We start from the raw sequence: 23,717 nt of genomic DNA, 5'->3' as shown, positions 1-23,717 counted from the left end.
GCTCTACTTTTAAACTAAGGGCAGTTATGGCCCACAGTGCCTCTTCTATCAGTTACCTTTCTGCACAACTGGAAGTTCTTGCTCTCCTCTCAGTCAGTCCCACAGGTGTGGTGGGTAAACACCTTGCGGAGTGTGGCAATGTTGGCTCACATCCTGCTGTTCCATATTAAACTGAGACACCGATTCTCAATGTTTCTCTGCTTGATGTGATTTATTCTTTACCTGCGTTTTGATCAGTTCTGGCTTCAGTACACACTGATTAGAACACATTTGAAGTGAATGGGTTGAGGATTTCCCCCAGTGAGTTACCTGTCGACAGATGGTCTGTATCCCTGCTGGACCAGTCTTCATCTTCCTGGCGCCTGCTCCACTTTGCCAGATGCTCATACTCCCTTCTGTGATTTCACTTAATCTGACTTTATTAGTTACATATTATTTTAGTCCATCCTTCACCTCTTCAGCTTTCTTTCCTTCCTTAAGATTCTTTTAGAAACTCACAAGTTTGACCAAGTTTTCTGTCACCTGACAAATAATTCCTTCTCTAGTGCGACATTATGTTTTATAATCTTCTGTAAAATGCCTTCAGGCACTTTATTGCATGAAAGGTGCTTATTATGTGTAAATTGTTGTTGTTGTGTATCTCTTCTTTTTCTCCAATATTTTCCATTGCATCTGCTCTCATTGTTTCAGTCAGTTCGTCCTTTGTTTTTTTGTTACCAAATCCGCTTGCAGCTTATTCTGTCCCTGACATTATTTGGTCTAGCTCCTTTCCCTCACTGCGATATCATTCTGTCATGAACAAGGGATATTCCTGAATTTACATCCATGATTACCTTTAGATGCTGAGTCTGACATCCTGAGTTTCCTCCATTTATTATGTTTACATTTGACATCTAATAACCTGGGCTTACTTTGGCAATAAAAAAATGTTTTTTGTTACAACTACTTAGTTATCAAGTGAATTGCTCTGTTTCTGGGTGTTGATATCCTAAGCCAACTAGTCAGTAGATCATCCATGGACAGCTGTTAACAGGTGCACTTACACACCCTATACACAAGGGATCAAACACTAGATGTTTTGCTGATCTAGGCTGTTGTTGTCATTTAGATAAATTTCAGTAACACAGCAGCACGCATTTCAGAGAGCCCCGACATGAACATGGCAACCGGTTTAGCTCAGGAGGCTTTAGGGGAGGAATTAACCTGTGCTATTTGTCTGGAGATTTACACGGACCCTGTGATACTCGACTGTAAACACAGCTTCTGCCAAAGCTGCATTGAGGAGACCTGGAATGACACGGCTGCAGCCCCTTACTGCTGTCCTGAATGTAGAGCAGAGTACACCGAGAGGCCCGGCCTTGAGAGGAACTTTAAACTGGCAAATATCGTTCAGAAATACCTGGCTCTGGAGGTCTCCCAGGATGCTGTTCTGTGTAACTATTGCACTGAGAAAATACGGCCGGCAGTGAAGACCTGCCTGAAGTGTGACGCTTCCATGTGCCCGGAACACCTCAGGCATCACACCGAGAGCACTGTGTTTAAAAGCCATCTCCTTGTAGATCCCACTACAGATGTGTCCCAGTGGAAATGTACAGAGCACCAGGAGCTGCTGAAGATTTACTGTAAGGAGGATAAGGTGTGTGTCTGCACTCTCTGCACTGTATTTGGGAAACACAAGGGCCATAATTGTGGGAGCATCAGCGAAGGAGAGAAGGAGCTCAGGGTAAGTGTGTGATGATTACTGCAAAACTGTATTACTAACTGCATTAAGGAAGAGTTATGGTAAAGATGGCGAGGCATACACACACTTGATTCCATCCCTTTAATTTACCACTGTGTAACCAGTTCAAGTCTAATGATACAAATGTAATACGGCATTAGGGATATGACCTAGCTGATGCAATAGTTTGTTACTGAAATTTTAAAAATGGAATATGGATGATTTAATTATGACTTAATTTTTACTTTTAATATATAAAGTCATAGAGTCATACAGCACAGAAACAGGCCCTTTGGACCAACCAGTCCATGCTGAATATAATCCCAACCCAAACTAGTCCCTAAACTAAACCTTCCTGCTCCTAGTCCATATCCGTCCAAACCTTTTCTATTCATGTATCTAGCCAAATGTCTTTTAATGTTGTCATTGTACCCACATCCACCACTTTCTCAGGAAGTTCATTTCACATGCCAACCACCCTCTGTGTAAAAAATTCTCTTGGTCTTTTTTTAAATCTCTCTCCTTTCACCTTGAAAATGTGTCCCATCATCTTGAAATCTTCCATCCTAGGGGAAAGACAACTGCCATTAACACACATCTATATTCTACTTCCTTGATGATTCATTAGGCCAATCATTAGATGGCTATGATGATGAGAAAATAAAAACATGATTGTGATGTTATAAAATATTGAGATTGGCAACAACAAGGAGACTGAGCAGCTCAGTGGCTCAGTGGTTAGCGCTGCTGCATCACAGTGCCAGGGAGCTGAGTTTGATTCCATCTTCAGGCAACTGTTTGTGTGAAGTTTGAACGTCCTCCCTGTATCCACATGGGTTTCCTCCAGGTGCTCTGGTTTCCTCCCATAGTCCAATGATGTGCAGGCTGGGTGGATTAGCCATGGGGAATGAAAGATTAAGGGAATAGGGTAAGGGCATGGGTCTGAGTGGGATGCTCTTTGGAGGGTCAGTGTGGACTAAATGGGCTGAATGGCCGGCTTCCACAATGTAGGGATTCTATGAGGAGCAGCACAAAGTGGTCCACAGGTTAGGGTGGGGACACACTAAGAACATAAAACATAGAAAACTACAGCACAGAACAGGCCCTTTGGCCCACGATGTTGTGCTGAGGTTTAATCCTAATGTAAAATATAGTAACTTAACCTACGCACCCCTCAACTCACTGCTATCCATGTGCATGTCCAGCAGTCGCTTAAATGTGTCCAATGACTCTGCTTCCTCCACTACAGCTGGCAACGCATTCCATGCATTCACAACTCTCTGCGTAATGAACCTACTTCTGACGTCTCCTCTATACCTTCCTCCTAATAACTTCAAACTATGACTCCTCGTATCAGTCAATCCTGCCCTGGGGAAAAGTCTCTAGCTATTGACTCTATCCATTCCTCTCATTATTTATGCTTTCTTAACAACCCTATCCACTTGGGTGGCAACTTTGAGGGATCTATGTAGTTGCACACCCAGATCCACCTGTTCCTCCACACTGCCAAGAATCCTGTCTTTTTTTATATAGATATTTTTATTAGAAATTTAACATTTTTACAAGTTTACAAAAATAAACAAAACTCTCAAATTAAACATTGATATATGATTAAATCAAATATACAATAGCCAAAATTTAACAAAAGAAAAAAAAATACCGAAAAAGAAAAAAATACAAAACTCAACTATCTACTAATCTAACCTACAACTAACCAGAGTGTATATTTAAGTCTCTTACATGCTCATAATGTGTTAACATCAGATGTAATAAAACCCGTATTCGTGCGGGATTCCTCTCCTAAGGGGCCCCGGACCAGCCAGGTTTGTAATCTCAATTAAATAAAAGCCCTTGTTAGGATAGCCGAAATATCTGTATTTATGTAATTCAAGAAGGGCTGCCATATTTTATAAAATAATTCGGTCTTTCAGTGCACCATATTTGTAAGGAAGTCAAGGGGAATACATTCCATAATTAATCTGTGCCAATTTGAAAGTCTAGGGGGGAGAATCCTGTCTTTAATCCTACATTCAGCATTCGAGTTCGACCTTCCAGAATGCATCACTTCGCATTTATCCAGGTTGAACTCCATCTGCCATTTCTCAGTCCAGCTCTGCATCCTGTCTATGTCACGCTGTAGCCTGTAGTAGCCCTCTATACTATCAATGACACCTCCAACCTTTGTGTCATCTGCAAATTTACTAACCCACCCCTCAATCACCTCATCCAAATCATTATAAAAACTACAAAGAGCAAAGACCCAAGAACAGAGCCCTGCGGGACCCCACTCAACACTGACTTCCAGGTAGAAGCATTTAATATGATAAAGGCTGATTTTAACTTGGCCACTATTCCACTTTCCTGCCCTCTCTTCATGACCCTTTACCCATTACTAGTTATAAAAAAATCTCTCTCTCCTCCTTAAGTCTGTTTAATATCCCAGCCTCCACGCTTTCTGAGGTAGTGAACTCCATAGACTCATGAGCCTTTGCATAAAGTAATTTCTCTTCATCTCTGTTTTAAATCTGCAACCCCTTATCCTAAAGCTATTACCTCTTGTTCTAAGGTTTGGAGAGATAATGGCCTGGAGCAGGCAGGTGGGATTAGTTTAGTTTGGGATTATGTTCGGCATGGACTGGTTGGACCTAAGTGTCTGTTTCTGTGCTGTGTGACTGTATGTCTCTGTGAGGAAACGTCCTCTCTGCATCTAGTTTGTCAATCCCTTTTAGCACCTTATATACCTCAATTGGATCTCCTCTCATTCTTCTAAACTGGAATCCTAAACTTCTAAACTGCTGCCTCACAGCACCAGAGACTCAGGTTCAATTCCAGCCTCAGGCGACTGTGTGGAGTTTGTACATTCTCCCCATGTCTGCGTGGGTTTCCTCCAGGTGCTCCGGTTTCCTCCCACAGTCCAAAGATGTGCAGGTCAGGTGAATTGGCCATGCTAAATTGCCAGTAGTGTTAGGTGAAGGGGTAAGTGTAGGGGTATGGGTGTGTTGCGCTTCGGCGGGTCGGTGTGGACTTGTTGGGCCGAAGGGCCTGTTTCCACACTGTAAGTAATCTAAAAAAAATAAAAAAAATCTAAACACTGGAGGAGGAGCCTACACAAATGTTCCCACCATCAATAATGGAGGAGTCCAATACATCAGTGCAAAATATAAGGCTGAAGTACTTGCAGCATTCTTCAGCCAGGAATGGCAAGGGAATGATCCATCTTGGCTTTCTCCAGTGCTCTCACCATCACAGATATCAGTCTTCAGCCAATTCAATTCACTCCACGTGATATCAAGAAATGCTGGATCCTGCAAAGGCTTTGGGCCCTGACAACATTCTAGCAATAGCACTGAAGACTTGTGCTCCAGAACTAGTTGCACCCCTAGTCACACTGTTCCAGGACAGCTACAATACTGGAATTTATTTGGCATTATGGAACATTGCCCAGGTATGCCCTGTGCACAAAAAGCAGGACAAATCCAACCCGGCCTATTACTGATAATCATCAGTGGATCAAAATTGGAAGATGTCATCAACAGTGCTACTAAGCAGCACCTGCTCAGCAATAACCTGCTCATTGATATCCAGTTTGGGTCCTGCAAAAGCCACTCAACTCCTGACCTCATTAGAGCCTTGACTCAAACATGGACAAAAGAACTGAATTCCAGAGGTGAGAGTGACAGCCCTTGCCATCAAGATCATATTTGATTAAGTATGGCATCAAGAAGCCCTAGCAAAACTGGAGTCAATGGGAATCACCAGTTGGAGTCATACCTGGCACACAGGAAGATAGTTGTGGTTGTTGGAGGCCAATCATCTCAGCTCCAGGACATCTCTGCAGGAGTTCCTCAGTGTGGTGTCAGAGGCCCAACCACCTTCAGCTGCTTCATCAATGGTCTTCTCTCCGTAATAAGGTCAGAAGTGGGGATGTTCATCAATGGATTGCACAACGTTCAGCACATTCCACACGTCCTCAGATACTGAAGCAGACAACGTTCAAATGCAACAAAATCTGCACAATATCTAGTTTGGGCTGACAAGTGGCTAGTAACATTCACACCAAACAAATGACCATCTCCAGCAAGAGAGAATCTAACCATTGTTTTTTGATATTCAGTGGCATTAGCATCACTAATACCCCCGCTATCAACATCCTGTGGGTTTTCATTTACCAGAAACTGACTTTAAACATCAATATGTTATCACTGAACTGGGCAAGACGTATAAATACAATGGCTACAAGAGCAGCTCAGAGGTTAGGAATCCTGCAGCGAGTAACTCACCTCCTGACTCCCCAAAGCCTGTCCACCATCTACAAGGCACAAGTCAGGAGTATGATGGAATACTCCCCACTTGCCTGGATTTGTACAACTCCGACAATCCTCAAGAAGCTTGACACTATCCAGGACAAAGTGACCGCTTGATTGGCATCACATCCAGACATATCCACTCCCTCCACATTCAGTAACAGCAGAGTGTACCATTTACAAGCTGTGCCACTGAAATTCAAAAGGGTCTTTAGACAGCACCTCCCAAATCCACAACCACGTTCATCTAATAGACAAGGCTAGCAAATACATGAGACCACTACCACTTGCAAGTTCTCCTTCAAATCACTCCCCTCCTGATTTGGAAATCCACATATGGGGTTGGATATTGTAATTTCTTGGAGTATCTAACATTAGAGTCCTTGCATGGTGTGTGTGCTCTCAACCATCTCAAACCTGTAAAAACTATGATACACAGTCAGAAAGCCAATGCTGCTTTCAAATCCAAGGGAGGTTGACCAGCTACAGTTGGCTTTCGTGTCAGCATTGTCATTCCTTCCTGGCTGTGAACATTCAAAGAAAGATATTCTTTGTAATTGATCTTCTCTTGTTATTATATTGCAATTTAAGTGTTAGTAAAAAATGCTTTCTTGGAAAGTTAGATTTGGACTGCCAAACTAACGCCTGAAGCACAAAGTACTGCAGATGTTAGGAATCCAAAAAGAGAAAATGCTGGAAATACTCAAGGGGGTCTGTAGTTTTTATGGAGAGAAAATTAATGTTTCACAATGATGAAGGACCTAGGAAGTCTTGGAAGACTTTAAATAGCCAAAAATATCCTCTAGACCAACATGATCATGACAGATTATAAAAGCTGTTTCACATAATGAATTACTCTTAGAGGTAGCATTTTGTCCCAACAATGTCTCACACAGCAGTTTTGACAAGATTGAGGAACAGTGCTCCGAAAGCTAATGTTTCCAAATTAAACCTGTTGGACTATAACCTGGTGATGTGTGATTTTTAACTCAGCTTTGACAATATTAACTAAGGGAGAAATGTTGGCCGTGGTAGCAGAATGTTCTGCTCTTTGACTGGCATCTTAAATGTCCTACTGAATCATCAGAGTAAAACATCTGATCTGAAGGATAGAACAATGTAAAATTCCCTTCATGTCAACCTAGAATGGGACTCCATCCACCACATTCTAACCAGAGACGAAGGTGCTATAAACGAAGAAAAACCAATTCCCCTGTGTATTGGTCCTATGTCTATTGTCTGATCCTGTGCCCTATTAAAAGCATTTTCTATCAAAGTCAATCATTTGGCTGGAAGGACCAGACTGACATTTCTCTGGCCACAAGTAGGCTAGTGGTTTTCCATTTCTGTAATCTCCTCCTTGCTTGTTTTCTGTTGAGTTTTAAAAATGTGTTGCTGGAAAAGCGCAGCAGGTCAGGCAGCATCAAAGGAGAAGGAGAATCGACGTTTCGGGCATAAGCCCTTATGCCCGAAACGTCGATTCTCCTTCTCCTTTGATGCTGCCTGACCTGCTGCGCTTTTCCAGCAACACATTTTTAAGCTCTGATCCCCAGCATCTGCAGTCCTCACTTTCTTCTGTTGAGTTTTCCCTTGTACTTTTGATTTCTCCTGTAGTTTTCATGACACTTGCTCTTTTTACACAAGTCTTCAATTTTAGATTAAATTAGATTCCCTACAGTGTGGAAACAGGCCCTTCAGCCCAACAAGTCCACTCCGAAGAGCAACCCACCCCCCTACGTTTTACCGCTGACTAATCCACCTAACACTATGGCCAATTCACCTAACCTGCACATCTTTGGACTGTGGGAGGAAACCCACGCAGATACGGGGAGAAGGTACAAACTCTACACAGCCAGTTAGCCGAGGTGGGAATTGAATTCGGGTCTCTGGCACTGTGAGGCAGCAGTGCTAACCACTGAGCCACCGTGTCCACCTAGTCAATAGTGAACGTTTCTCATGTGATTCCTGAGATGCTTTTTTCATGCATCTTGGTTTTTTGAGACCAAAATGGAAATGATGTTATGACTTAGATGGTAAAGGGTCTCTTTAACCCCACAACATCAATGTTGTTGCTTTTCCTGGTTCCTCCTGTGCTTAATCTGATGCTTTCTTTATATTAGATTAAAAATAAAAAGGTCCATCAATATGTATTTATTAATAAGCACAATCTTATTGATTTGCTGTAAAGCAAAACTTGTCCCACTTACAACACACAGTTTGCAATCTGAAAATATTAATACTCATTGCAATATCCTAAAACAGAGAAATAAAGATTCAAAATAAATGGGTTTCTCTCTGCAGATGAAAAACACATCCTTTTGGCTAACAGAATTCATAGAATCCCTACAGTGTGAAAACAGGTCATTCGGCCCAATGGGTTCACCTAGATCCATCCCCCTACCTTATTCCTGTAACCCTGCATTTTCCATGTTTAATCTAACTAGCCTACACATCCCTGAACACCATGGGCAATTTAGCATGGCCAGTCCACCTACCCTTCACATCTTTGGACTGTGGGAGGAAACCGGAGCACCCAGCAGAAACCCATGCAGACACAGGGAGAACATGCAAACTCCACACAAACAGTTGCCCAAGGGTGGAATCGAACCTGGGTCCCTGGTGCTGTGAAGTGGTAGTGCTAACCACTGAGCCACCAAATAATTCTTAACTCTTGAAAGCAAAAAGGATGATGTTTAAGATGCTGAAATGTTGGTCTGATGTGCTGGCACACAGAGACAAATGTTGTTGAACACATGCAGTGGCCTCTGGGACCTTTGCTAACACAATTGTTCATGAAATATTGACAAACCCTTTCAGAGGCTTTTCATGGAGAACACAGGCTCCAGGTACTAGACTCAGGTACTCAGTGGGCAGCACGGTGGCACAGTGGTTAGCACTGCTGCCTCACAGCGCCAGAGACCCGGGTTCAATTCCCGCCTCAGGCGACTGACTGTGTGGAGTTTGCACGTTCTCCCCGTGTCTGCGTGGGTTTCCTCCGGGTGCTCCGGTTTCCTCCCACAGTCCAAAGATGTGCAGGTCAGGTGAATTGGCGATGCTAAATTGCCCGTAGTGTTAGGTAAGGGGTAAATGTAGGGGTATGGGTGGGTTGCGCTTCGGCGGGGCGGTGTGGACTTGTTGGGCCGAAGGGCCTGTTTCCACACTGTAAGTAATCTAATCAACCTGCATCAAGGGTTGTTTTCCACAGAAGGGAAAACTGGACTGGGAAGTTTCTGTTTTTCATCTGTCCCAAACTATTCAAACAACATCTAAAACAGCAGCTGGAACCCGACCAATTGTAAACTCAGACTCTCTGTGTGGAGTTTGCACATTCTCCCCGTGTCTGCGTGGGTTTCCTCCGGGTGCTCCGGTTTCCTCCCACAATCCAAAAATGTGCAGGTTAGGTGAATTGGCCATGCTAAATTGCCCGTAGTGTTAGGTGAAGGGGTAAACGTAGGAGTATGGGTCTGGGTGGTATACGCTTCGGCGGGTCGGTGTGGACTTGTTGGGCCAAAGGGCCTGTTTCCACACTGTAAGTAATCTAATCTAAGACTCCATCAAAAAGAGCAGTTATGAGAAAAACAAGAATTACCTTGTCAAAAAAACCTCCAAATATCTTTCACTGACTTCTTTAAAAAAACTGCACAATCATTCAAACTCAACTTTTCATATAATTGATTAAATATGAAACCATCAGACCCACAATGGCAATCTTCCTTTGCAGTAAAACTGGCTTTTATATTGTTTACAAAGTCTCCAATATTCCTACTTTAGAATCATTTACAACATCAGCTTCAGAAGATTCGGAACAATGTCGAAGCAGTTCACCTTGCTCTAAGTGATCTTCACAAAGAGAAAAAGAATGCACAGGTAAGACACTGTCAAACAGCATCAAAACCACTTTGCTAGTCACTGGATCAGTGGTGCTGGAAGAGCACAGCAATTCAGGCAGCATCCAACGAGCAGCGAAATCGACGTTTCAGGCAAAAGCCTTTTACCACTTTGCTAGTCAGTTCATTCATGTGAGAATGTAACCAAAATGATTGATGAGGGCAGAGCAGTAGATGTTGTCGACATGGACATTTGTAAAGATTTTGATAAGGTTCCACATGGCAGACTGATTAGTAAAGTTAGATTACATGGGATTCAGGGAGAGCTTGTCAATTGGATGTAGAGGATGGTGGTGGAGATTTGTTTTCTGGACTGGAGACTTGTGACCTGCGGTGTTCCACAGGGATTGTTGCTAGGTCCACTGGTGTTCATCATTTAATATATACACTTTGAATGAGAATGTAGGAGGCTGTTAGTAAGTTTGTGGATGACACCAAAATGTGTGATGTATTGGACAGTGAAGAAGTTTGTCCTAAGATTAAAAAGGGATTTTGATCAATTGGGCCAGTGGGCTGAGGAGTGGCAGATGGAGTTGAATTTGGATAAATGCAATGCATTGCATTTTGGTAAAGTGAACAAGAACAGGACTTGTACAGTTGATGATAAGGACCTGGGTGGTGCTGTCAAACAGAGAGACTCAAGGATTCAGGTATATTATTCTTTGAAAGGTGTGTTACAGGTAGACAGAGTGGTTAAGAAGGTGTTTAGAATGCTTGCCTTCATTGCTCAGATCATTGAGTATACGAGTTGGGACATTATGTTGAGTCTGTACAGGACATTGGTGAGGCCACGTTTGGAGTACTATGTACAATTTGGGTTACCCTGCCATATGAAGGATATTATTAAATTGGAGAGGGTTCAGAAAATATTTGCCAGGATGATGTTGGGACTGGAGGGTTTGAGATATAGGGAGAGGCTGGATAGGCTGGGGCTTTCATTACTGGAGCTTAGGAGATTGAAGGGTGATCTCATAGAGGTTTGTAAAATCATGAGGTGTATAGATAAGGTGAATAGCAAATATCTTTTCCCTAGAAGTCAGGGAGTTCAAAACTAGGGGGCATATTTTTAAGGTGAGAGGAAAAAGATTTGAAAGGGACCTGTGGTGCAGAGAATGGTTCGTATGTGGAATGAACTGACAGAGGAAGTGGTGGATGCAGGTACAGTTACAACATTGAAAAGACATTTGGACAGGTACATGAATAAGAAAGGTTTGGAGCGGTATGGGCCAAATGTAGGCAAGTGGGACTAATTTAGTTTGGGAAACTTGGTCGGCATGAATGAGTTGGCCCGAAGGGTCTATTTCTGTGCTATATGTCTCCATGTCTCCAATATCATGGCAAATTACCCAACTGAGTATTCGCTCTTTCTCCTAAATCTTTTGATCACTTCAGGCATAAGAACTTTATCTAACTCCTTCTTGAAACATTCAATATTTTCACATTAACCACTCTCTGGCAGGGAATTCCACAAAGTATTAGCTTGACCCATCTTGTGGCCCTTGGTTCTGGACTCCCCACTCTCTGTACGTTTATGCTTTCAGCAACTTTTGTGTACGACTGCACCTCCCCCTTTCCCAGTCTACCTCCATTCAGATAACAAGCTGTCTTTCTGTTCTTGGTATCAAAATTGATGACCTCGCTTTTATCCAAATTATAATTCATCTGCACTCAATGTGAAACAAATCATACTGAATCCCTCTCTATCCTTCTCACAAGCCCCACCCCACTCCCCACCTCCCAACTAACTTTACGTCGGATGCCATCTTGAAGAAAGTGCATTGTGTTCCCTCATCTAAGTCACAATATACTTCGTGAATAGCTGGGGTCCAAGTACTAAGATCCCCCTGTTACCCCATTAGCTGCCATTCAAAATTGACCCATTTATTCCTTTTTTGTTTTGTGTCTACTATCCAGTTCTCTCTTCACACAATCCATTCACACATATTTAATTTTACATGCTGATCTCTTTTGAGGGGCCTAAATGAAAGACTTCTGAAAGATCATGGAAGATACATCCACTGCCCCCACCATGAACTCTACAAATTATACCCCCATAAAATTAATGTGTAATTGCCAGGCAAGATTTTCCTTTTGGTACGGATATACAGAAGTCATTCCTGGAGAGGGCTGTGGAGGCCAAGTCATTGACTATCTTTAAGACAAAGATAGATAGATTCTTGATTAGCAAGGGGATCAAGGGTTATGGGGATTTGGCAGGAGAATGGGGTTGAGAAATTTACCAGCCTTGATCAAGTGGCAGAATAGGATCTGTTATTTGGTAGGAAGGTGGCCTGGACCTGAAGTTTTCTTATTTTAAAGGTAAATGTAAAAATTCCAGATTCAATTTGTTTGTTCAAACTATCAACGTGGACCAAAACACACTTTATTCTTACATTATAGGTGAAATAAAGCAAAAGAAAAGATAAAGGTAAAGAATTGACTTAGCTGTAACTCCATCGAAATGCTTAATAAAATAATAGATACAGTAACTATTACTAATTAACTGTTCCAATGTAGTAAAATCCCATAAACACACCCTTGACAAAGACAAATTCAGAAAAAGAGCTTGTCTCATATGCAATTCCAGCAATAGGAAAACATCAAGAGAAAACTCCGAATATAACAGCGAGTATATCTCATACTACAGCTTCTAAAACCTGCTGAGACACTAGCAACAACTGCTGAAAGCTAAAACTAACATTTCTGGTTCTGTGGCAGCTTGACTACACCCATTCAGGCTGCTTCTATTGTTTCAACTTTTAAACAAAGTCCCAAGGCCTCATAGGCTGCTTACTTTACAAGTTTTCACTAGACAGCTTTTCACCTCTGCCTTAAAATTTCGCTTCAAAAATAACCAGAACAAAATACACCTCTTAAAGACATAGTATCGCCACAGATTTATGGTCTGAACTGCCTATTTCTGCTTCGATATGGACTTATGGTCTCACGCTAACTTAATCTGATTTTGTCACTGTTTCCCAAATGTTCTGCTATTAAGTCTTTTATGACGTTGCCCTACTATTGATGTCAGGCTTAACTGTTCAATAATTCCATGTTTTCTCTTAACTGTTTTATAATAGTGAGGTTATATCAGCCAACCTCCAGCTTATAGCATCTGTTCCAGAGTTTATAGAATCTCGGAGGATGGCCAAGAAAACATTCACTATTTCTAAGGCCAATTCCGTAAGCACTCTGGGGTGTAGATTATCAGTCCAGGGGTATTTATTGCCCTTTAATCTCATCAATTTCCTACCCATAATCCCTACCAATACTGATTTCTTTCAGTTCCTCCTTCTCATGAGATGCTGTGTCAACCCAATATTTTTGAAACATTTTTACTTCAGAATATTCTGAAAATACAATCATGTGTTCAGCTGTGGCTATTTTATAAATCCAGCAAGGTTGTCCATTTTTAAATGAAGCAGGACTTAAACATGAAAATACTAATGAGATTATTGTTTTCTTTTGAATTTCTCTTTATGGCCACTGGCCATGGCAATCAGTTATTCTTATCTGCTGGCATATCAAAATATTCACACTGACAAGAAACCAATTAAATATGAGGGCTGTTGAAAGTGTTATAAAACGTCTGGAGGCTTACAGTACAAAAGGAGGTCATTTGACCAATTGTATCCGTACTGGCTCCCAAAACAGACACCCAGCCCCATCTCCATAGCCCTCTCACTTCATCCCTTTCAAATATATATCCAGCTCTCTTTTGAAACCTCCAATGGAATTCATCATCATTATTCTCCCAGGCAGTGAATTCCAAATCTTAACAATTCTCTGACTAAAGAAGTTTCTCCTCATCTCGCTCCTAACTCTATTGCTGACAATATTGAAAAGTGGTGACCCCTTAGTTACTGACATATCGACGAGTGGAAATAGGATATCTTTCTTTACCCTGTCAACATTGTTTGTAATTTTGAAAACCTCAATAAGGTCACCTATAAATCCTCTCTGCTCCAAGGAGAATAAAACCAATTTCTCTAATCTCGCTTTGTTTTTTAAAATCTCTCATTCCTGGTATTATTCTGCGAAGTCTCCTTTGCACTCTCTCCTGAACTTTAATATCCTTCTTTAAATAAGGTATGCAGAACTGACTACAATACTCCAAGTGTGATCTGATCAATGATTTGTAGATGTGTAGCATCACTTCTTTGCTTTTATACTCCTATGCCTCTATTTATAAATCCAAGGATCCTATAAGTCTTCTTTACAACTCTTCCAACATGCCTGGCCATCATCAGAGAATTATGCCCTTGAGCCTTGAGATCCCTCTGTTCTGGTATTCCCTTTAAATGTACCATTGAGCCTCTGTTGTATCTCCATGTTTCTTCTACCAAAATGCATTACCTCACATTTCTGTGCATTGAAATTCATCTGCCAGGTGTTGGCCCAGGGACTTGGTAATATCCCTGTGAAGTTGCTCAGCATCTACTCTCCCTAGTTTAGTACCATCTGCAAATTTAGAGATTTTGTTCTTAGCACCCATCTCCAAATCATTTAAATAAATCTTAAAAAGCAAGGGATCCAACACCAATCCCTGGGGAACACCACTTTCATCTCCAATCTGAGAAAAGTCCATACCTATTCTCTGTTTCCTACCTTTTAGCCAACTTCTAATCCATGCTGCCAAGAACCCATCAATTCCAAACATTTCTAATTTGGTAACCAGCCTGCCAGGTGCATCCTATCAAATGCTTTTAGCAAGTTCAAATACACAACACCCACAGCACTACTCTCGTCCACTGCCTGTGGCGCCTTGTCAAAGAGCTCAAGAAAAAAGGTCCCATGACCTTCCCTTAACAAAGCATGTTGACTGTCTAGTATTAACTTACTTTTCTCTAAGTGTATATTTCGATTATCTTATCCATCAGTTTTTCCACCATTGATGTCAACCTGATAGGTTTCCAGGATTATCCTTAGGCTCAGGGTCATAGTTGCAACCTTCAGTCCCCGGGATTAACTCCATGTTCAGAGAAGCCTGGAAAATTTCTGTCATTGGCTCTGCAATTTGCTCCCTTACCTCTCTCAGCAATCTAGGATGCATCTCATCCAGGCCTGGTGATCTCTCTACCTAGAGTGCTGCCAGCCTTTTTAGCACATCTTCTTTATCTATCACTATACTGCTCAGTTGCTCAACAAAGGTCAACATTCCATTTATTTCCCTCATTACTTGCTGTATCCAAACACTAACCCCATGTCATTCATCTACCAGGAGATCCATATCCCTCTGTATAACAGCATTCTGCAGTTCCCCAACAATTCAAAACATTTTGTTTTTCTCTTCTTTCTCCAAAAGTGGACAAACTCATATCTTCCAACATTATTCTGCATCTTCCCAATTAAAGCCCACTCACTTAATCTGTCATATCACTTTGGACACATTTTGTAATGTTCTCACAGCTTACGTTCCCACCTATAATACAGTTAGTCCCTTCATCCAAGGCATTAATATAGATTGTAAATAGTTTTGCCTCAACACTGACCTCTATGGCATTCCACTAGCTCATCCTGTTTTCCAATCTTTTACCAATGTTTCAGTGGAATTCCCCCCTCATCCTTTTAAACTCCAATGGATACAGACCCAGAATTCAGTCAAGCCCTTCATTCCTGTAAACCCCATCTGGTCTCCCTCCAAGGCCAGCATATCCTTCCTTAGATATGGGGCTAAGCAGCACTGATACAAACATAGGTGGGGAAACAGGTAATGTTGAGGAGGTGGGGATGTTGCAGAAGGACTTGGATAGGCGAGGTGAGTGCACGAGGAATGGGTAGATGGAATTCAACGTAGGAAGAGTAGAGGGCGTAGACTATTTCCTAAGTGGGGAAAATCTCCAGAAATGAGGGGTGATCCTACAGAACTTTATAAGGTAATGAGGGGCGTGGATAGGGTGAATAATCAAGGTCTTTTCCTAGGGTAGGGGAGTCCAAAACTGGAGAGCATAAGTGAGGGGAAAGATTTAAAAGGGACCTAAGGGGCAACTTTTTCACACAGAGGGTTGTGCGTGTATGGAATGAGCTGCCAGAGGAAGTGGTGGAGGCTGGTACAATTGCAACATTTTAAAAGGCATCTGGATGGGTAAATGAATAGGAAGGGTTTAGAGGGATATGAGCCAAATGTTGGCAAATGGGGCTAGACTAATGTAGAATATCTGGTCAGCATGGACACGTTGGACCAAATGGTCTGTTTCTGAGCAGTACATCTCTATGATTCTAAGGCTCAAAATCTGAAGCATACAGGGAATTAGGGGTTTTGGTTCAGGAATCTCTTAAGGTTAACATGCAGATTCAGTAGGCAGTTAGGAAAGCAAATAGAATGTTAGCATTCATTTTAAGAAGACTAGAATACAAAAGAGGGATGTCCTGCTGGGGCTGTGTAAGGCTCTGATCAAACCATATTTGGAACATTGTGAGCAGTTTAGGCCCTGTATCTAAGGAAGAATGTATTGAGGGGGTCAAGACAAGGTTTACAAGAATGATTCTGGGGATGCAGGGCTTGTCTTATCAGGAGTGGTTGAAGAATTTGGATCTGCACTCAATAGAGTTTAGAAGGTAAGGGGAGATTTGATTGAAACTTAAAGAATACTGAAAGGCCTGTATACAGTGTATGTGGAGATGTTTCCACGAGTAGGAGATACCAGGACCTGAGGACACAACCTCAGAATGATAGCACAACTCTTTAGAACTGAGATGAGAAGGGACTTCAGTCAGGGACTAGTGAATCTGTGGAACTCATTGCCTCAGAGAGCTGTGGATGCCAAATCACTGAGTATATTTAAGGCAGAGATAGTTGTGTTCCTGATTAGTAAGGGGATCAAGGGTTACGGAGAGAAGGCAGGAGAATCAGGTTGAGAAACACATTAGCCATAATTGAATGGCAGAGTAGATGGGCCAAATGGCCTAATTCTGCTCCCATATGTTATGGTTTTATGGTCTTTATCCACATTATATCATTACCATGAGCTTTGATCTTGCATAGTAACCTTGCATGTAGCACCTTATCAAATGCTTTTTGGAAATCCAAATACCCTTTATCAACCTGCTTCATAGGTCGTCATTAGTCAATACAATTCCCTTTCACAAAACCATGATTCTGTCTGTGACTCTATCTGATAACAAATGACCGACTACATCTTTAATCCTGAGTGCTGTCATTTTCAAAATGACAGATATTAAATTATCTGGTTAAAAAGGTCAAAAATGGTAGTGACCAATCTATCCTTCAGCATCATCGTGTCTGCCTTAAGTAAGAGGGAGGTGTTGAGAGAATTTTTTTCTCATTGGAAATTATCTCATTTTTGCAACAGTAAGGTGAATTAATCTGTTCTTGTTCGTGACAAAATTCCCTCTGCATTTTAAGAGCATGAAAAAAGTTGTACAGATGAAAATTAAAGCGAAATATGAGACACTGAGGAAGCACATTGACAAGGAAGAGAGGCGGATACTGCGATACCTGGAAAGTGAACAAAGCCGTGTGACTACAGAGATTGATGTCAAGATCTGCAATCTGGAAAAGAAAGTGAAAGACTTTGAAAAGTCTTTTACTGATCTCAGTGACCTTCTGAAACACAATGAAGATCTTGTATTTATCCAGGTATTACTGCACCTTTCTTAATGTCTCCAATAACACAGTATTGTGTGCAAAACATGAACACATGAACTCTGGCTTCAGATGGTAAATGGACTAGAATTCTGGAATATCAGAAAGTTAAGCAGTTTAGACAGCCATCCAACTGAAGTTTATGGAACTATGGAAAGAATTGGCAAACTTTACTTAGGAATAAGTTTCCCTGTTATGAAGAGTTCAAAACCAATTGGTAACAAACATTAGGAAATTAGCAGTACAATTGATGTAAGTGAGGACAGGAAACAATGGGATGTATTTCTGGCAAGGAGCAAGTGAGGGATAACAATGATGAATTAAGTTCCTAATTCCTTTTCAACCCCTTAAATTCCTATATTCTATTAAAATATACATTTTAACTGCTTATTCATCTTTGCTTTTATTAAGTAACAGCAACTGGGAAAGCAGATGAAGGAGAAATGTAAGCATCATCATTGTCTAAATGCCACAGGCAATGAATTTCCAAACGTTTCAATGATAACAAGTGTGGATGACCTCATTGTTGGTATTCTGGTAAAGCTAATCTTTAACAGCCTCTTGCTATTCTGTTCATCCTTCCAAAGGACATTCATTCCTCCAAAGAATTTTTTATTATTTCATAGGATGTGGTTGTCCCTAGCAAGGTCAAACTTTGTTGCCTATCCCTAAAAGCCCTTGAACTGAGTGACTTACTAGGCCATTGCAGAGAGCAGATTCAATCATTTTCCTGTAGACCTGGAGTCACAGGTAGGCCAGACCAAGTTAAAAAAATTAACCAGATTTTTTTTTAAAAACAACAAATAATGTGGCTCAGGAGGTGGCACAGTGGTTAGCACAGCTGCCTCACAGCACCAGGGACCTGGGTTCGATTCCAGCCTCAGGCGACTCTCTGTGTGGATTAGATTACTTAGTGTGGAAACAGGCCTTTCGGCCCAACAAGTCCACACCGACCCGCCGAAGCACAACCCACCCAGACCCACTCCCGTACACTTACCCCTTCACCTAACACTATGGGCAATTTAGCATGGCCAATTCACCTAACCTGCACATTTTTGGATTGTGGGAGGAAACCGGAGCACCCGGAGGAAACCCCTGCAGACACAGGGAGAATGTGCAAACTCCACACAGTCAGTCGCCTGAGGCGGGAATTGACCCAGGTCTCTGGCGCTGTGAGGCAGCAATGCAAACCACTGTGCCACCGTGCCACCCATTCTCCCCGTGTCTGCGTGGGTTTCCTCCGGGTGCTCCGGCTTCCTCCCACAGTCCAAAGATGTGCAGGTTAGGTGAATTGGTCATGCTAAGTTGCCCATAGAGTTTCGTGCATTAGTTAGGGGAAATAGGTCTGGGTTACTCTTTGGAGGGTCGGTGTGGACTTGTTGGGCTGAAGGGCCTGTTTCCACACTGTAGGGAATCTAATCTAATCATAGTCACTGTAAGTGAGTCTACCTTTAGCATTTTGGATTTATTAATTGAATTAAGATTCCATAAATTGCCATAAACTCAACCCCTGTCCCCAGAGGATCGCCTGGATTACTATGCCAGTGAGATTATCACTTTGCTATCATCACCTCTTAAGAACAGGGAGAAAGTGAGGGCTGCAGATGCTGGAGATCAGAGCTGAAAAATGTGTTGCTGGAAAAGTGCAGCAGGTCAGGCAGCATCCAAGGAGCAGGAGAATCGACGTTTCGGGCATAAGCCCTTCATTCCTGAAGAAGGGCTTATGCCCGAAACGTCGATTCTCTTGCTCCTTGGATGCTGCCTGGCCTGCTGTACTTTTCCAGCAACACATTTTTCAGCTCTTAAGAACAGACATCTTCAAAATTATGGATGATTTTGACATAATTAAAAAATGAAATTTCCATCCGCAAGAGATTAGTTAAACAGAAGATATGCATTTAAGCTAACTGGTGAAAGGAACGGTGGTGAGTTTTTAATAACACGCTGCATTGTGATGAGTTGCATTTACTTTTAGATCTGAACTGTCGAAGTTGGTTAGTTCTGTTGGCTAGATGTCGAACGTCCAGTGCAGATTCATGCTAACAATGTGGGTTAAATCTCCATACCAGTTCTTGTAGTGCATGAAGGCCATCTCCTTGTATTGTCCCATGGTTGTGGAATGGTTTCCCTGAAGCTATATAACCAATTGTTTCTCTGAAATGGACAGAAATGTTTATGGCTCATTGTGGATTTTCGATAATTCCCATTGCCAACAGGTTCAATCATTAATGTTCAAAAAGGAATTAGAAATCCGTGCGAGCAAGCAAAGTCTGATTAACTATGAGAATATAGAAAGGGGGGTAATTTGAGATAGCTTCTTAAAAAATGATGTTTTCAGCACCTGGAATTTTACCACTGAGAAATTGGTGAAGCCGTGGAGTAAGGGCTAAATCCCCAATGCAACCTGCAACGAGAAGGGGAGTAAATGGCTAAATTCAGGTTGTAACCCAGTGAAAAGAGATAGGTATAGAAACATAAAAGATAGGAGCAGGAGAAAGCCATTTGGCCCGTCGAGCCTACTCCACCATTCATCATGATCATGGCTGATCCAATTCAATAGCCTAATCCTGCTTTTCTCCCATATCTTTGACTCCATTCACCCCAAGTGTTATATCTAGCCACCTTTTGAATATATTCATTGTTTTGGCAACAACTACTTCCTGAGGTAACACATTCCACAGGCTCACCACTCTTTGGGTGAAGAAATGTCTCCTCATCTCTGTCCTAAATGGTCCACCCTAAATCCTCAGACTGTGACTTCTGGTTCTGGACACACCCACCATCGAGAATATCCTCCCTGTATCGACCCTGTCTAATCCTGTTAGAATTTTATAAGTCTCTATGAGATCCCCCTCATTCATCTGAACTCCAGTGAAAACAATCCTAACCTAGTCAGTCGATCTCTCCCCATACTTCAGTTCCGTCATCCCCGGGATCAGCCTGGTAAACCTCCACTGCACTCGAGAGAGAGTAAGAGCATCCTTCCTCAGAAAAGGAGACCAAAACTGCACACAATATTCTAGGTGCGGCCTCACAAGAACACACCTCTGCTCCTGTACTCGAAACCTCGGGCAATGAAGGCCAACATACCATTTGCCATCTTTACCACCTGCTGCCCCTGCATGCTTACCTTCAGTGACTGGTGCACAAGGACACCCAGGCCCCACTGCACACTCCCCTCTCCTAATGTACAGCCATTCAGGTGGGAATCTGCCTTTTTGTTTTTGCTTCCAAAGGTGAATAACCTCACATTTATCCAAATTATACTGCACCTGCAATTGATTTGCCTGTCCAGATCATGCTGAAGGATCTCTGCAGTTATAGCACTAATTGTCTGACACTTCTTTCAAATCTGCAGAAATTACAGGAAAGTGTGAGAACTTTAAAGGGAGGTCAGAGACACCCGGGCTCCATTTTCTTCAGAACCACAAAGTTCTATCTTTTTAAATAAAAGAAAATAATAAAATATATAGTGAAAAATTTGGAACAAGCAATATTTGAATGATTGAACATGTTATTTTATATACTAAAGTTAATTTTGATGATGTTATTTACAATGAGTGTTTCATTCCAGGGTCTCAATTCCATGGCAGACCGGTAAGAGTCATATATTTACTCAGTTCTCCAATAATTCCTTTTGTCAGCCATATTTTAATTCATTTCTGAGGTTTGTAGTTTAGTACCTTTCAATATTTGTTTATTTATGAGTGAGTTTGGTTGTGTTTTTGCTCTAAATAGGGAGGGTCAAAATTGTACCCAATACTGTCCTCATTCAAACTAACGTACACTTGCAGCGTGCTGTTGATGAATGTCAGTCTGTGCTCTGTGTATTCTAATTTATGTTCACGCTGATGTAACTTGCGGTTTCCCTCTGTCCACTTGTGTGCACTTTGGTGGCTGCTGCAACCTGAGATCACTGGTACCAGTTCCACTCAATTATTCTCCTTAGTCTTTTCACTTCTTTTCTCTCAATTCCTCCTTGACTCTTCTCTTCTCTCATTACTCCTGCTTTCATTCCTCCCCTGAGATACTCTTTTTTTCCCAAATCCCTTCCCTAACGATTCCTACTCCTTGTTTTTCCTGCTGCTGATCCAGGATTGAATCATTCTTCCATAAGTCTGTGGCTTCTCTTTGTGTCTCCTGGCATCTTCCAAATGGCCTATTGAAGCAATTGTTGCTGTTGACCTCTTGAGTAGTAGTCTCAACAACAGTCTCATCCTTCCCTCTTAAAAACTTTCCCGCCCTTACCAAATCTACAAATAACCTCCTATGTGACGATAGCAAAGGTAACTTGACCCTCCTGACACCTCACAAACTGCAGCCTTTGACACAGTTGATGTCACTATTATCCACCTGCACTGCTCCAGCTGGGAGGGAAAAGCCTTCCGAAGAGGAAGCTGGGTAAGTGGAGTTTCTTTTAGATAAATGTGAGGTGTTGCATTTTGGTGTGTCAAACCAGGGCAGGGCTTACACAGTCGATGGTAGGGCCCTGGGGAGTGTTAAAGAACAAAGAGATCTAGGGATACAGGCTCATAGCTCCTTGAAAGCAGAGTCATAGGTAGACAAGGTGGTGAAGAAGGCTTTTGGCGTGCTAGCTTTCATTGGTTAGAGCACTGAGATCGGAGTTGGGACATGCTGTTGCAGCTGTAGAAGATGTTGGTGAGGCCACATTTGGAGTAGTGTGTGCAGTTCTGGTTGCCCTACTACAGAAAGGGTCTATTAAACTAGAAAGAGTGCAGAAAAGATTTATTAGGATGCTACCGAGAATGGAAAGTTTGACTTATGAGGGGCAGCTGGATAGGCTGGCACTTTTTTTCCTGGACCATAGGAGATTGAGGAATGACCTTATAGAGGTCTACAAAATCATGAGAGGCGTAGATATGCTATCTAGGGAAGTCTAAAGCTTGAAGGCATAGGTTTAAGGTGAGAGGTGAGAGGTACAAAGGGTGAGGAGGGGCAGTTTGTTCACGCTGAGGGTGATGAGTGTCTGGAACGGGCTATTAGAGGGGGTGGTAGAAGTGAGTACAATTTTGCAATTTAAGAAATATTTGGACAGATACATGGATGGGATAGCTATGGAGGGATATGGATCAAATGTATGCAATGGGACTAGATTAATTGTGAAAAGCAGGCAGCATGGACAGAGTGGATGAAAGGGCCTGTTTCCATGCTGTAAGACCTCTATGACTGACTGCATTTGCTCAGTTCCAGTCTTTTCAATCTGATCATATTCTAAAAGTTGGCATCTCTGGCCTTTTCTTTTCACTGCTCCTACACCCAAATTGTCTTCTAAGGTTCTACTCTTGGTCATCCTCTATTTCTCATTGATGTGCTGCACCTTGGTGCCAGCACCCAAATACATAGCACGGCTTCTACATATACAATGATGAAACTAAGCTCTATCTGACCAGCAACTCTCCAGATCCTTCACTGACTTGAAATTGTCAGGGATAAGCAGATGGATGAGTATAAATCTTGTCTAATTAATATTTGGAAAACTGAAGTTATTGCCACAAACTTTATTCCTTAGGCGCAGACTCCATCCCTGTTTCTGGAAACTGCCTGAGGCTGAACCAGAGCGTTTTCAACTATGGTATTTTATTTGACCCCAAAGTGGGCTTTCAACCATATACCACTAACTTTTGTGGCTCTGTTCGCTGAGCTGGGAATTTGTGTTACAGACATTTAGTCCCCTGTCTAGGTGACATCCTCAGTGCTTGGGAGCCTCCTGTGAAGCGCTTCTGTGTTGTTTCCTCCGGCATTTATAGTGGTTTGAATCTGCCGCTTCTGGTTGTCAGTTCCAGCTGTCCGCTGCAATTGGCCGGTATATTGGGTCCAGGTCGATGTGTTTGTTGATAGAATCTGTGGATGAGTGCCATGCCTCTAGGAATTCCCTGGCTGTTCTCTGTTTTACTTGTCCTATAATAGTAGTGTTGTCCCAGTCGAACTCATGTTGCTTGTCATCTGTGTGTGTGGCTACTAAGGATAGCTGGTCGTGTCGTTTCGTGGCTAGTTGTGTTCATGGACGCGGATCGTTAGCTGTCTTCCTGTTTGTCCTATGTAGCGTTTTGTGCAGTCCTTGCATGGGATTTTGTACACTACATTGGTTTTGCTCATGCTGGGTATCGGGACCTTTGTCCTGGTCAGTTGTTGTCTGAGAGTGGCTGTTGGTTTGTGTGCTGTTATGAGTCCTAGTGGTC

General features: G+C 42.1%; 1 protein-coding gene across 1 annotated transcript in view; it reads left to right on the top strand.

Annotated features, from left to right (window-relative positions):
- Positions 1–1,139: 1,139 nt before the first annotated feature.
- LOC122565075 (E3 ubiquitin/ISG15 ligase TRIM25-like) overlaps positions 1,140–23,717 on the top strand; it is a 30,459-nt gene continuing 7,881 nt past the window's right edge. Inside the window, exons 1-4 of the mRNA XM_043720708.1 lie at positions 1,140–1,723; positions 9,796–9,891; positions 17,278–17,511; positions 21,092–21,114. Coding sequence (XP_043576643.1) covers positions 1,154–1,723; positions 9,796–9,891; positions 17,278–17,511; positions 21,092–21,114 — 923 coding nt within the window. The 5' untranslated portion in view covers positions 1,140–1,153. The remainder of the gene's footprint in view (positions 1,724–9,795; positions 9,892–17,277; positions 17,512–21,091; positions 21,115–23,717) is intronic.

Source organism: Chiloscyllium plagiosum, chromosome 31 (assembly GCF_004010195.1).
Source record: "Chiloscyllium plagiosum isolate BGI_BamShark_2017 chromosome 31, ASM401019v2, whole genome shotgun sequence".
Lineage (NCBI taxonomy): Eukaryota > Metazoa > Chordata > Chondrichthyes > Orectolobiformes > Hemiscylliidae > Chiloscyllium > Chiloscyllium plagiosum.
The sequence above is the reverse complement of the archived record's forward strand: the minus strand, read 5'-3'. Positions and strand labels throughout refer to the sequence as shown.